The following is a 14,555-nucleotide window of genomic DNA, read 5'->3' as shown; positions in this document are numbered from 1 at the left end:
CGGCTATTTAGACATGGCATGAAGTAATCAGATGAAGTTTTGCCAACTAGCATTACTCCCAAACTCTCAATTTGACCAAGGTGTCAGAATGTGAAAAGGCTGTGTGTGTGTGTGTGTGTGTGTGTAGTCAGCCTAAATAAATCCACTGCATGATGAAGACCTCTTCACTAAAGGTTACGAACTGTAATCTATCAAGCTGGTCCAGTTGGTAGATAGATGTTTTTAGATTTCCCAGTCTAGGGCTGAGAGAGTGACTGGCCCCAGATCACCCAGCCAGCTTCTATTCTTAAGGGAGTACTATAACACGGGACTGTTTGTCCATCCATCCATCCATCCATCTAGCCATCCATCCATCATCTAGAAAGATATACTCTATGTACCTATCCCCAATATGCCCACATAGCACCCTAACCTTGCTGGATTGGTCTCAACAAATTGAGCAAATTTCTCCCAAATAGTAACACTCCTGTCAATGAAATTGATTTTTCATAGTTATTACTTGAACAGAGTTTGACATTCCTCATTTAAAATTTCTGTTTGTATATCATATCTGTGAACTTCACATTAGCAGTACTCTCATACAGTTTTGCATATGATATTGCACAGAACCTTTCTCAAGATGCAACCTCATTGTTTTCTTTCTTTAAATTGAAGGGGCAAGTGCCTATAATGTAAATTACTGGAGATCTTAATAATTTGTGACTTAAATTGACCTTGACACCTGCTCTTAGGGAGTTTCCTGGAGTGATGATGGAGCTATACAGCCAAACATAATCATATGGTTGTCTACAAAAAGCCATAGAACTTTAGAAGATCTTCTTGCCCCGCTTCACATTTGTGGTGTTGCGTGACTTGTTCTTGTGCACTGGCTCATTTGAATGTACAGTATGTGTGTACTTCATCTGTGTCTTACTCCTTTCATGAAAGGAAAAGGCATTGTCCCTGACCTCAGTTTTCTTAGAGCTGCAGTAAATCTCTTTGCCAGTTCAAACAAAAACCAGTAAGACTACAAGCACAAAAAAATTCTTGACCACTAAGTCCAAAGATGAAAGAGTTCTTTATTTTCTCTGGATCCATAAATCAGTCTCTATAAGGGACTTGAGCCATGTTGATATCTGTGGCATGTGGGAAACTTAATTGCCTTTTGTCCATTACCGTATTATCCTACACATAAGGAAACCTTTCTGTTAATTTTTATAATTTGGTTGCTGGGAGTCTGAATTCACTATGTGGTTAAAATTCATCTGGTAGTTTCTTTCTGCTCCTTTTAATTCTAGTTGACTTCCAGTACAGACTTCCTATGCTTGGGACCAGTGCTTCATATCTGCAAACATCTCTGCATGGTGTCTTCATAGAGACAATATAAGGTCCCCCAACTAGTCTATGAATAATTGCTTCCCTCTTTCCCCATTGCCTCATGGATCATGTGCAGCTGTGGTTCTAATGGTCTTTGTTAGCCTGTTACCTTATGTTGCGTCACATGCAAAGTGGTGTTCTGAAACACAAAGGCCTGGAAGGGAACGCGGACAATCCTCAAGAGCATCAGGCACATGGACACAAGGGAACCAAACTAGACTAGTCTCAACCTTCAGACTTGGACAGCAGATTAGGAGCAGCTGCAAGCTGGTTGTGTGGATCCATGAATATAGCCCCTTAGTGTACACCAGGAATTCTCTTAATCCACCTTTTGGCCACATAAGCAGCCTTTTCTTGATTGCTGTGTATCCCTGTGCTCCATATGCTAGTTGTGTGTAAGAAATAGTTTAGCAGAACCACTCACTGAGTCTCTGGAATAAAAACTTTACAAAATACAAATATTCAGTGCAAAAGGGACTTTTATGAGGGTTTGGATACATTCCTTGAAGCATTAAACCAGTAAAGTTTTATAGCATCTACAGATTAACTGATTTTATTACCATAGAAAACAATCCACATCAACAATCTGTGGTCTTGAAATAGGAAGATTTATATACACAGAGTGTTTGGGAGAGGAGAGAAGGAAAATGAAAAGGTGGAAATGGTAAGGAAAGAAGTCTCAGAGAGAGAGAGAGATCTTAAATATACAAGACAGAATTATTTATATTGAGCAGTCCTTTTTACGTTAGTTGGCATCCCTGAGATTTTGAGGTTGTGCTGAAGGTTGTTGCAAACAGCTGGTGGGAAGAGGCTTGCTTGTTCACAAAATGTCATCTATGAGGGACATAATTGGTTAAAAACCAGTGATTCCTCAAAATCCTGCCTGCCATCCCTTCTGGTTTACCTCCTGCAGTGGGTACATTTCAAATAAAACACTGAGATGTAGCTGCTGATCATTTTTATTTTTGAAGTGAGCTTAGGGCCCATCAGAAAGAAAGAGTGAGCTGGAGGTTGACACTTTGCTTTATATATTTTATATTTATGTATGTATAAAGACAGGTGGGGAAGAAAACCAGGAGGGCGCCGTAGGAGGAGCCTGTAGGAACATTGAGACTCATGTTGGGGACCTCAGGTTTACATAATGGCTATAAACAAAAAATAAATAGTCTTGTTTCCAGCCGCATCAATCTGTTGTAATAAAAACAACCAAGGGGCCTGTGGCATTGCAAAGACCACTAATCCATTATCATAGGAGCTTATTATTTTGAAAAATAATAGTTTAAGCCCATAAATAGTAAGTTTATGCTTTGAAAGAGAGAAAAAAGGCAAACAGAGTGAAATGGAAAAGGAAAGAAGGCAAAATTGCATAAAGCAGCAGGTGTGACATAACATTTTTGCACTAACGGGTAGTTAACATGTCATTTGGTCAGAAGCTTTAGTGTATTCATAATCTGTGAAAATGATGTTGAATTTACTAATGATTTTATCAATTGTTTTGCCATTTATTCTGTCTCTGAAGGTTCTTGAGGTGTAAGACATTGAACTGTTTTCTTATTGCTTTATGGATATTGCCATTTCTGAGATTTGTATCCATGTCTTCGGTTGTATGGAGCTTGGCTAGTTTGTCCTATGTAAAGGGACATGGTGTACAAATGGTGTACACTGCTGATAAGTTATGGCATATACCACAGTGGAGGACGAACAAACTTCTCTTGATTTGGGGGAGTGACATTATTAAGTCCAAAACTAGTTTTTTAGAGAAGATGTGAGAGTAGAGTTGGTACCTGGGACTACAGTAGGCATTGATTCTTGGGCCTATGTCATTGTAGCATGGTATGTTCATAGGTGTTTATTTCCTGGGTCTGTCTTGTAATAATTATTTCTGGGAAGTAGTATAGCCCTGTTCATCTTTTTCTAAAATATTCATTGGGTAAGTGTTGTTGTTTGAGGAAGACCTGATTTAAATCTCTTAGCTGTGTGCCACTGTTGATGGATTCAGTAGATGTGGTTGTATCATGGGGCTTGGCTGATGGATTCAGTAGATGTGGTTGTATCATGTATTCTGAATGGGGGCTGGAGGTGTGTAAGTATGTATAATAGTTATTTGGCTTCCTAAGGATTGGACCTCTCTGTTGAAGCGTTTTTCAATCTGCCAGATTATCACGCAAAGAGTGGGGGGTGCAATAGCAAACAGGCTTGGTATTATTTTCCCAGGCCTGCTGAAGCCCAACAGGAAGTGAATGAAGCTAAAGTTCTCCTTCCTATCACACATGATTGTTATCTGACTTTTGACTGGAATCTGATGAGATGATTCATTCATTTGTCCTTTCTTTTTTCTTTTCTTTAAATTGCAGATGTCAAGTCCACTGCGGAGACGTTGAAGCCCACATTGAAGAGTGAGGAGATGACCACTCAGTTTTCCACTGATGAAGAGGCAACAGATTGTGGTGATGGTTGTGTGGAGAATGGAGGTATTTCCTGAAAATATATATAGTATTTCACAAGATGTGCAAAGTTTGTGAGTTGTAGAGCTGCGTACATAAATGTTTTTTTTATGACCAAGTACCTTAATTGCCCCTTTTGAAGTTTTCAAACTTTACCCAGCAAGGAGAGAGAAAAACCGCAGTAGAAGGAAGTAGGTGGCATTTTACCAGGCTTCAGTTCAGAACCTTTATGTCAGGGGTGGAAAATCTAGAGCCTTCCAGATGTTTTTATAATTAGGAAGGCTGTCGGGAGTTGAAAGCTACAGCTGGAGAGCCATAACTGGAGAGTTGCTTTAAATGAACCATTTCCTCATTCTTGTTATCTCCACAAATGGTCTGACCATGCTGAGTTCAAGAGAAAGTTACTGCTCTTCTGGATCCTCTCTCCCTAAGATTCTTTATGTCATTACCTAAGGAGTGTATTCAGGCCTTGGCTGCCTTTTACAGACCATCGGCCTGCTTTCCTGCAACTCCTCTTTCAGTCCCCAGCCAAATTGTTCTCTTCTGTTCCACTTCATACCACAACCAGTCCAGGTTATTGGCAACAGCCATCCACAGCGCTGTCTGCTGCCTGAGCATACTCAGAGCACATGTTACATTTGCCATGTCAACCCCACCCCAAATGGCTTTCCTTAAGTTCATTCACCCCACCATTTGCCTGACATTGCTTAATATTTTATATGTGAGGGATCACATACCAAGTGCTAAATAGTCATACTGTATGTCTTCACCTCCCACTCATTTTCTTTTCTCGAGGAAGACTAAAAATCTCAAATGACAAGCAGTGGCAGCACCACATTCTATGGCAAGGGGTGATAGATACTTTCTTGTTTTGTTTTGCATTGTCCCTGTGGCTAGTATTTTATATTAGGACCGTGCAAATCCCTTGAAAGAGGTGCTTCATAATGCATGAGAACATTATGAAGCAGTTCCTTTTGAATCCTTGGAACAGCTGCCTCTCTTTCCAGGCTCCAGCAGCTGTATGGCCCTGGAAGAAGAGTCATGTCCTTTAAGGATTTGAAAAAAGGTACTTCATACATGCTCCCATACATTGCAAAGCACCTCTTTCAAAGGATTTCCACAGCCCTGTAATGTATTCCTTCCCACCGTTCGATCTCTTTGGCTAGAAGAGAATAAACAATTCTCTAACTGCAGTGAGTTAGAAGCCACATATAGGGGTTGTTTGGCTATCCCAGTTATATTGTTGTCAGTAATGAGTTTGCAGCTAAGTGATTGTTCTTGCTTCTCCCTCATTCTTAGCCAAGAGATCTCAGAACTGCAGAATGATATTACTACTGACAGGCCAAGCTCTAGAGAGGCTTGATCAGAAGTCTGATCTTATTTAATAGCAAGGAGTGAGTGACTTCACAAAACATTACATTGATTTATTGTAATGTTAAGAGTGGTTTCAGGGGAACTGCCCTGATATATGGATATTTAATCTATATCCATTCTGAAGTATCCAGAAATAGCCTTGAGTAGCTTCAGGTAAAATGTTCCCTCCCTCCCTCCCTGCATCATTTATTCAAATAGTGTGGAAGCATCTGCTTGTTTCAACTTAACCTTCTTTCAGGCATGTTGATTTTCTATGTGCAAAGGTTCTTGTTCAGATAACCAGTTAGCCTTGGGAAATTTCACCTGGAATTTCAAGTAACCTAGCTAAGCATTACCTTTATACAGTACCTTGATGAATTTCTACTTCATCATGGATTGCACTAATTACAACCTCTGTATTTTTTCTTTTAACTGTGATTTTCAACCTCAAAATTAACAATCCTCTGATTTAGCTATAATTTTCCTTCTTGTGTTTTTTTATAGTAATTTTATTAGAGATTATAATTACAACAGTAAAAACGAATACAAACCGAAAAAATAAAAGAATAAAAAGAAAAACTAGAAGGTGCAGAAGAGAGAGAAAAAAGAGAAAAAGAGAAAAAATAAGAGTATAATAAAGAAAAAGAAAAGAAACATAAAGAAGCAACTTCCCACCTTCATCACAAGTATAAACAATTTTAGTAACTTATCACCTTCTTGTAAATACAACAAATGATCTCTTCTTGCCATATCCTCTTATCTATAAACAAATCCATAAAGCCTTGTCATTTCAATCCTGATGTCAGCAAACATCCATTAAGAGTTACCAGAGATAATGTATCTATTTTAACCTTGATCAAATAAACCAACTTTATATTCCTTTCTGTTACTTCTAACAATCTTGATCTTTAGTCCTTTCAAATAATGTCATAGAACTTGATTTCTTTTCATTTTTTCTTTGTCCCTTCTCACAAAATTCTTCAAAAATTTAACAAGCCTCTTTTATAAATCCAATACAGGAAAATTATCCAGGTTACTCTATTGGTTTGTTGTTTATATATCCCTTTTAATTATTAAGAGATCAGCTGGTTTCTTTTGTATATCCTGTATAACATCTTTTACCATGTCATTCTTGTAGCCTGTCATTTTAAAATCCACCTTCAACTCAGTCTCAGTCTTGTCAAGTAGAACTTGTTTCTCTTCCATAACATATTTTAGACACAGTCTATCTATAGAGGCAGACACTGTTAAAATTAGCTTCTGGGTCCATTGTTTAAAAATATCCTTCAGTATGTCCAATGTTAAAATATTTTGCTTCATTCTGTAATTATAAGTTGAGTTTGAGTGTTCTTCTCCTTTAATTGTAATCTTTAGTTCCCTCTAGCTCCCAATTTTTAAAGTGTTATCTTATGGGGGGTTTTTTAAAGAAATTCAAAACAAAAGCATTTTTCCCATAGGAAGGATTCTTTGTAATTAGTTCCAAAATCTTATTTCAAATTTATCTGGACCCTTTGTCTGTCTGTATCTTTCTAAAATCAAAGTTCTAATCACTATTTTGCTGTTTATTCCAAAAAAAAATTTTTTTTTTTACTTCATAAACCTGTAGTTAAAACTTCTTTCACTAAGGATTGAAGGAAATTCACTGGGTGTTATAAAACTTGTTGATCCAAAGTTTCCTAATATCTGAAAAGCAGTTAACAAGCAATTTCTGAAAGTGATTAGAAAAGAAAATATGTGAACCCAGTGTCCTTTCAAAGGTACAGACCGCAGTTTGAGCAAGATGGCTATTCCCTCATCTCCCAGAGCTCTAAACCCACCTGACACCACTGTCTTGTGGTCTTCTCACAAGGAGCAGCTGTCTGGAGCACTTGTGGGCAATCTCAAGTCCTCCCCTTGTCTGGAGAGAAATTATCAAAGAGCTGGTCTACTTGCCAGCTCTTCATTCTGCCGCGGTCATTGGTTCTGCTTTTCTCGGAGTCCAGTTCACCATTTCTACCCTGGAAGTCCGCTGTGATTTTCCTTCTTGGAATTAAAACAATAACACACATTTCTCTAAACTATCTAATTTGTGGGGCTCTAAAATAAACAATCAGTGGAATAATTAGATTAGATCTTAATATCAAAGGAATCATGTAACTGTTACTGTTGTGGTTAGTGTTATTATTGTCACTTCTACTACCACAGGCCTCAGTAATATTATCCTTATGGGCTTGCTCAGTTAGAAACTACCATGGAGTAGGGCAGTACATCTGGAGAAATGGCTAACAGACTTTGACACTGCACAGAGTATATTCTTCTGGAGGAGAAAGTTCTGGGTAATGAGAATGAAAGCATTTGGTGTTTTTATTTCTGTTTCCTTAGCTGAGAGATGCAGGTATATTGATGATGATGATGATGATGATGATGATGATGATGATGATGATGATGATGATGATTTGGAATGTCAGGCTGACCTCCAGGAGTTGAAACATGAGACATGTTAAAAGTAACGTGCAGTAGGGAATGAAAGAACATGCTTGCACACATTCCAGAGACTTTATATTTCTATAACCATTTATGATTTGCCAACTATGTTAGTTATTAAATAGTAACTGGCCTTCCTTTGATCTTGCTTTTATGTTGTGCTGTTTTCTTACAAGATTTCCAGGTCCCAATAGGATTCAACTGCAGCTTTGATCTTCCTGAAGATTTTTGTGGTTGGACACATGATATGTCTACAGGATTTACATGGACTTTTCATTCTAGAAATACCTGGACTAGCCATTTAGGGCCAGGCATTGGAGTCTACCCAGGTAAGTCAATTCACATCATTCTAAAGGAAGAAAAATATTATGTATGCTTCATGAACTGTAGATTAAAGAAATATATTTAAATTATCTCTGAAGAACTACAGCATACTTTACAAAGTCTGTGAACATTGCCTTTTTAGGCAATAAAAATATTGCCTTTTAGGCCTGTAAAATTATTGATTGATTGCAAGTATTTTCATGTTGCTTCAATTAAATCAATCTAAGATACATGTGAAAAAAAGTCACAGTGCTTTTAAACAGATATGAATTCAGATGTACAGTATAAGTTGTGAATCAGTATGTGGTATAGCTCTCTTAATATATGTTTTTGTTGCATTTATACCCTGCCTTTCTTTCAAAAACTTAAGTCAGTGCACATGATTCTCCCCCACTTACTATTATGCCTTCACCACTATCCTGTAAGTTAGGCTAGGCTGTCTGGCCAAAAGTTATGCAGTGAGCTTCAGAGCAGACTAGGAATCTGAATGTGTGTCTCCCTGTTCTTAGTCCTTAGTCCTGATAACTGTAACTGTACCATACCATCTCTAATTTGTGAATGTTGATTCAAATAAAACATTTGTTGCAAGAGGGATGCTTGCACATCAAACAGAAAATTAAGATCATGTGCTAACTTTCCATGTGCGCTGTGCATTCAGCTTATCCGCAGGCTTCTTACGTGCTGAGAAAATGGAATAGTGTGCTTGTTTTTGTCTGAGTGAATTGGTATTGAGGTAGGTTTTGAACAGCAATAACAAAGTCTCTGAATTATCTAGCATGGATGCTTGTTTTGGCTTCTGCTTTCTATGCATTCTCTTGCATGTGAATGCTCCTTCAGTGTGGAACTGAGCAGATCTTTCACTCTTCTGCTGTGCATTGTCAATTTTCCCCTGAGGCTAGAACTTGCATGGGCCTCTGTAAGACCCTGATATTTGCATTGGATGCTTTGATACTCCTGCTAGTACAGAGGCTTGTGTTCTCAGACAAAGGACTGTCTTTTAAAGACTGTGTGAACACAATAAGGCCTTCACAATATGAGCCCTTGTGCAGTGTGGAGGATCTAAGTTTGCCTGGTAGCTGAAGGTCTGTTTGCTCATTCTTCATCTCTTTCAACAAACTCCAGGATTTATGCTTTTTCTTCTTCTCCTCATTGGACATAGAAAGAAGAGGAGACATTTGCTGGCTTCAAAGAAATGTTTGCCTAATTTCTATGAACAGGCATTACAATTTCACACCACAGATCTGAGGATTTACTAGAAGTGGTCCTGCTGTTTGAGGGAAATCTTTCACACAATTTAATTTTATTGCTTAGGCACTAGTACTGATCACTGCAACATCTGCACCCAAGGAGCATGGATATTCAATAAATCCAATTGATTACCATCCCCCCCCCCCATTAGTGGGTCTTGACTAATAGGGAAGTGTTTTGTAATTCACTATTCATTCTCCCTGGTAGCTCTATGTTGGGGGTGTTAACTAAACTGACTGATTTATAAGGCTCTAGAATTGAAGGATGGTGTTCCCTGCTGGGCAGAACAGAAAAGATGAACAAGTGGTCCAATACAAATTGAATGTTGCTGATTAATTTATCTTTTAGGTGGTTAAGTGTCAGCCTTTGTTTGCAATGCTAGCCTTCAAACACTTTCTATATCTTCTATTCTGTGAATTACCTCAGTGCCTGCTACAGGGTCCCAGGGCCTTGCAGCAGATTCTAGAGCATGTTGAGGCCATGCATTCGATCCACGTAGACCTTTGGCTTCACTGCTGCATTGCATTGCATTGCACCCAGCCAATTCTCCAGTCATTTGACACAATCTTATTCTTGCCCAAGATTTTTTTGGTGCCCAAGGAAGTGATATTTTTTATTTATTTATTTATTTATTTATTTATTTCAATTTATTGTCCGCCCATCTCCCCCCAATGGGGAACTCTGGGCGGCTCACAAAGTACATATCAACAATTACAATTCTACAATTAATTACGTTATGTGACCGGCAGGGGTCGCTAGGGGGTCATCCGGGCTTTTCCTCCTCCGTAGATCTTCCTCGCCGCTTGCCGCTCATGCCGGCTGCATTCGGAGTTCGACCAGCACCGGTATTTGCCCCCTGCGCAGCACCGCCGGTTCCTCCCATCTAAACGGGAGTACCCATTTATCTACTCGCAGATGGAATAGCTTTCGAATTGCTGGGTAAGCAAGAGCTAGGACAAGGGACAGGAGCTCACCCTGTCCCGCAGAGCCGGGCTCGAACCGCTGGAGAGCCAATCATTTCTGACCGGCAACTCCCGCGTCATTTTTGTTTTTGGTGCCATCAAGTCAGAGTTGACCCCTGGCAACTGCGTGGACTACTCCCTGCAGTTTTCCTGGCAAGATTTCAGAAGTGGTTTGCCATTGCCTCCTGCCCAGGGCTGAGAGAGAGTGACTGGCCCAAGGTCACCCAGCTGGCTTTGTGTCTAAGGCAGGACTTACTTTGGTGCCTTAACCACTACTCCAAACTGGCTCTCTATTTGCATAATAACAAGAATGATCAACAAACATTTCACACAGGAGATTACATCCTTCCTAAAGAACTGAACCAGATGAACTCAGAAGTGGGATTCTTCTTTCCTTTATTGTCAGAATGGAAGCCAGACTCGGGAAAAGTAATTAAAGCAGCAAAAGTGGATGACAGTGGCAGTAAGGCAGGGAAGTGGGTGGGTTTTGTTCCCATCACAGGCCCTCCATTTAGCGATAGGAGTAGCCCTGATTTTGCTAAACTGATACATGCTGGCTTTGGCCCTAAGTTCCATTGACAGTTTCCATGATATTTTGCCAAACTGTCAGGTTTAGAAAGAAACAGAAGCTGTCTGGGCATCTAGTAAATATTTTAGGTTGGCCCAAAGTTAGGATTTCTGTAGGGGTGCAGTTGGAGAAACTTTTTTCCTATTTCTGGTGTTTACCTCTTCAACATTTAAAATGCTTTAGAAGATTAATATCACAGAATAAGTGTGGCCTCAGGCAACCTGAAAGGCTCAGACTGAACACCCTCTCCAACTTATTCCCTGTAATAATGTTTAATTAATGTAATAAGCCTTCTGCAAGTAGCAAACTTACTTATTTTTATAACTCAGATTCAATTTTTCATTCCATTTTTCCCCCCTGACACCTCTTATAATTGTTCTCTCTCTTTTTCCCTTCAGAGTATGTTTGGTAAAGAAATAATTTGAGTATGATACTCATGTACAGATGACTGTTCCCCATATTGAAATAGTGCTTCATTTGCATTTCAGCATTTTTTTTAAAAAAATCTTTATACGTTGTGTTACTTCAGCCTATTTCAGTGACAGGAGAACTTTCCTTCTGGTGAATTATTCCCAAAAGCATCACTTACATTTTTCATTGAAAGAAATGAGATTCAAATAGCTATATTATATCTCAGATTGTAATGTGCTTCTGATAGAGAAGGTTAATCAGGATTTGTGCATCTAATCAAAGAGGGAGGGAAACAGATGGCTGGGAAGAAGAGACAAAAAAACAACAACAAACAGAAGTGGTGGTATAGTAGTTAAGAACAAAAAACTAAAGCTCTCCCTGTGTTCAGTTTGGTATTAAAATCAGGTTCTGGGGCTAGTTTTTGGTGCCATAAAACCCTGTAGAGAATGAAAAGCATGCCTTGAGCAGGCATTGAATGGGGAGAAATGCACATTTATTAGGTCCACTAAAAAACCAACAATGAGAAAAGCATAGTAAGTGATTGTTTTGCTGCAGACAACACGTTTTCTCAATGGGTATGAGTGGCAAAGGAAGGAAAGATAGCACAGATTCTAAACAGAGGAGCTGGGGCTTAGATGTGCATGAAAAATGAGTTTAATGAGCCTGCACCCTTAACTGTATGAAGAGGTCATGAATATATACTTAAAATGCATATGCCCAGAGGTAATCTTCCTATATTTCAAGACTCAGGCCTTCTGCTGAAAACAGTGGAACCAATGATGCAGGAGAGGCTAGAGGGATCTTTTCAGACTATTTTAATTTGCATTCCTGTACTAAGCAAGAGGTAGGACCTGATGACCCATGTGGCCCCTGGGATTGCATTTCCTAGTAATTTAGGCTACTTGCTTCTCAAGATAGACTGGAGAACTGACAGTTTGAAGAAAAGAGGGGCGTAGCTGGCCAGATTAAAGAGAAACATCCTAGAAGCAGCATAGGCACAACGTGGTGAAATGCTCATGGGCAAGAGAGATGCAGTGTGATTTTACTACTCAGAAAGTTGCACTGATTTCAAAGGGACCGTTTTTGGATAAGTGGAGATATATTTGCATCCTTGGCTCCACTGCAGTAGACACGTGGCAGGGTTTGTTTCTGAGCTGTTATGTGTAGCAATGCTCTGCTGATGCCTAATCTGTGGTTTAAACCACAATGATTTTGGCATGGTGTCTTTTGCAGGGGCCTGTAATCCTTCTCGTGCTTGTTATTAGAATGTTATAGCCCTATTATGTTCTATCATTCTTTCTTCACGTTTTTTTAGAAAAATCCTCTTGGAACATAGAGAAGAATCGTGATTTATCTGTTTCTCTTCCATTTTTTCCGAAGAGTTTTCGGTTCACCCATCCCATACCTTTTAAAACAAAGTAATATACCCCAAACCAGAAAGAGTAAAAGAAAAAGGTTCTTTCTGTTGGCAGGAACTTGCAATCTGACAATCCCCCCTTCTTTCTCCCTCCCTAAAATATTGAGAAACAAAAAACAACGCACAGCTGTTTTCAGTTGATGGTCAGGGCAGATGTTTCTTAGCAAGACCTCAGATCCCTCCAAGTTAAATGTGAGGAGTCTGTGGATGCTCAGCAAAATGCTTCCATGACTGCAGTAGGTTGTACCTCTAAGAAGGCACGTGGAAAGCACGTTACAGGATAGGGACTCAGGGGCTGAACTAGGGTCATAAAAAGGAAGAGCAGGCCCTAGCAAAACGAGGCAACCTAAATATTTGGGTGCCAGTAGCAGATCACTAAAATCCATGCAAGGAAGTATTTGTTCTACCTGTGTCCTCTGCTTTTCTTTCCTTCATAGCTCTTCCCCCCCCCCCCCGTTTTTTACATTGGATGACTCCTTAAGTTATATACTACGTTCACTCCATTTTTTCCACAATAGTCTTTCCATCAGCTTCATGTTTCCTTTTTTGGCCCCATGTTTCTTGTACCTCACAGATTATCTCTGAACCATCCCTCTGAAAGCTTCCATTACAAATGCAGGGAGCTCTCTTGGTGAAAGTGAACCCAGAGCAATTTCCCTCTCTTATTACACACCCACACCCATTAGGACTTGAGCTGTTCTCCAGAGTAATGGAATATACACCCTCCAGATTGCATGCCAGGAGGGATTGCAGGCGTTTTTCCCTGTGGATGTTCACATGCTTTCCACAGGCAAACAGATTTCTGTGCTCCCTGCAGTGAAAAATCTTCCTGCTATGTTGAGGAAATAGGGCTTTGCCTGCAATTTTATACAGACTCTCTGGTAGTGAGTCTAAATGGAGTTTATGTCTGAGTTAACTTGGGGTGGATTGTGCAGTCAGTTTCTCAGAATCCAGATCTTCTCCCAGTGAAGTGGGGCAGCAGAATTCTCTATGGGATCAGCGAATCATGGGGAAACATGGGATTATAGCACCATAGCTTAGGTATATAGCATTTATTGGAAGCTGATGAGAAAAAGTGTATTGCAATATAAATATGTGGTCCTGGTGGTCTGGGAAAGGGCCATAAGTCCGTGGTAAAGCACCTGCTCAATTTGTAGAAGAATAAGTTCCTAGTCACAGAGTGGAGTTTGAGAAATAACCTTTTTGAAGCCCCACAAAGCCCCATTCAGTGCTATATTGTGCTAGATGTATTTAATATAAGGCAGCCTCTTATAATTTTATCAGAATGGTAATCGTAACAAGAAGAACAATAACAGCAACCACAATGTGTACTGTTATTGCTAGCATTTTATAAAGCACTTGAATGGCTTCGAAGCAGAGGTGTGCAGGTATTTGGATCCAAAACAGGAAAGATGCTTTAGAACCAGCATGGACACGTTCTCTATTTTTCTCAGTGGTACCTTAAAGAGGCTGTACCTTTTTCCTGGTCTGACATGGTAGCTGTATGGTTGCTAGAAATAATACCTCCTGATTTCAGATATGTATTCTCCTGGTACTACATGGCCACCATGCAAGACCAGGAAAAAATGCAGCTTCTTTAAGATGCCACTGGCAGCAAGCATGCCACACTGGATCTGAAGTACCTCTCCCACTTTGGATTTAAATGCCTGCAGATCCCCTCTTCAAGGTGTTTTGCGTACGTTATTCCACAAATCTTTATACTAACCTGAGAAGATAGATGCTATGTGTGCATGTTGCAGTGCACAAAGTGGGATGTGAGCAGATAGGATCAACCACAGACTGGCTTGCTTAATACCATCTAGTGTATCCAGCTGAATTGGAATCAAAATTTTCTGGCTCACATTCCTGAATACTGATCTAGGAACATTGCAAAACTGATTTTTAGGATCCGTTGGTGAATGCCATAGCCCTTGTCAGGCCCTTGCTATGTGGATTCTGTTCAGTTGGGTCTCCCTTCTCAAGTTGGCTGTGTAGCCTCTTCCAGATCA

General features: G+C 39.7%; 1 protein-coding gene across 8 annotated transcripts in view; it reads left to right on the top strand.

Moving 5' to 3' along the window:
* The window catches only part of NRP2 (neuropilin 2), a 188,339-nt gene that overhangs the window by 106,049 nt on the left and 67,735 nt on the right, over positions 1–14,555 (top strand). For all 8 annotated transcript variants that reach the window (XM_088135629.1, XM_088135630.1, XM_088135631.1 and 5 more), the window contains exons 11-12: positions 3,711–3,827; positions 7,793–7,945. In XM_088135629.1, coding sequence (XP_087991755.1) covers positions 3,711–3,827; positions 7,793–7,945 — 270 coding nt within the window. The remainder of the gene's footprint in view (positions 1–3,710; positions 3,828–7,792; positions 7,946–14,555) is intronic.

Source organism: Python bivittatus, unplaced genomic scaffold (assembly GCF_059951505.1).
Source record: "Python bivittatus isolate LINGU-HERP-01145 unplaced genomic scaffold, Pbiv_v1 ctg000200_np1212, whole genome shotgun sequence".
Lineage (NCBI taxonomy): Eukaryota > Metazoa > Chordata > Lepidosauria > Squamata > Pythonidae > Python > Python bivittatus.
Note: the sequence above shows the minus strand (reverse complement) of the source record. Positions and strands in the feature narration are given on the sequence as shown.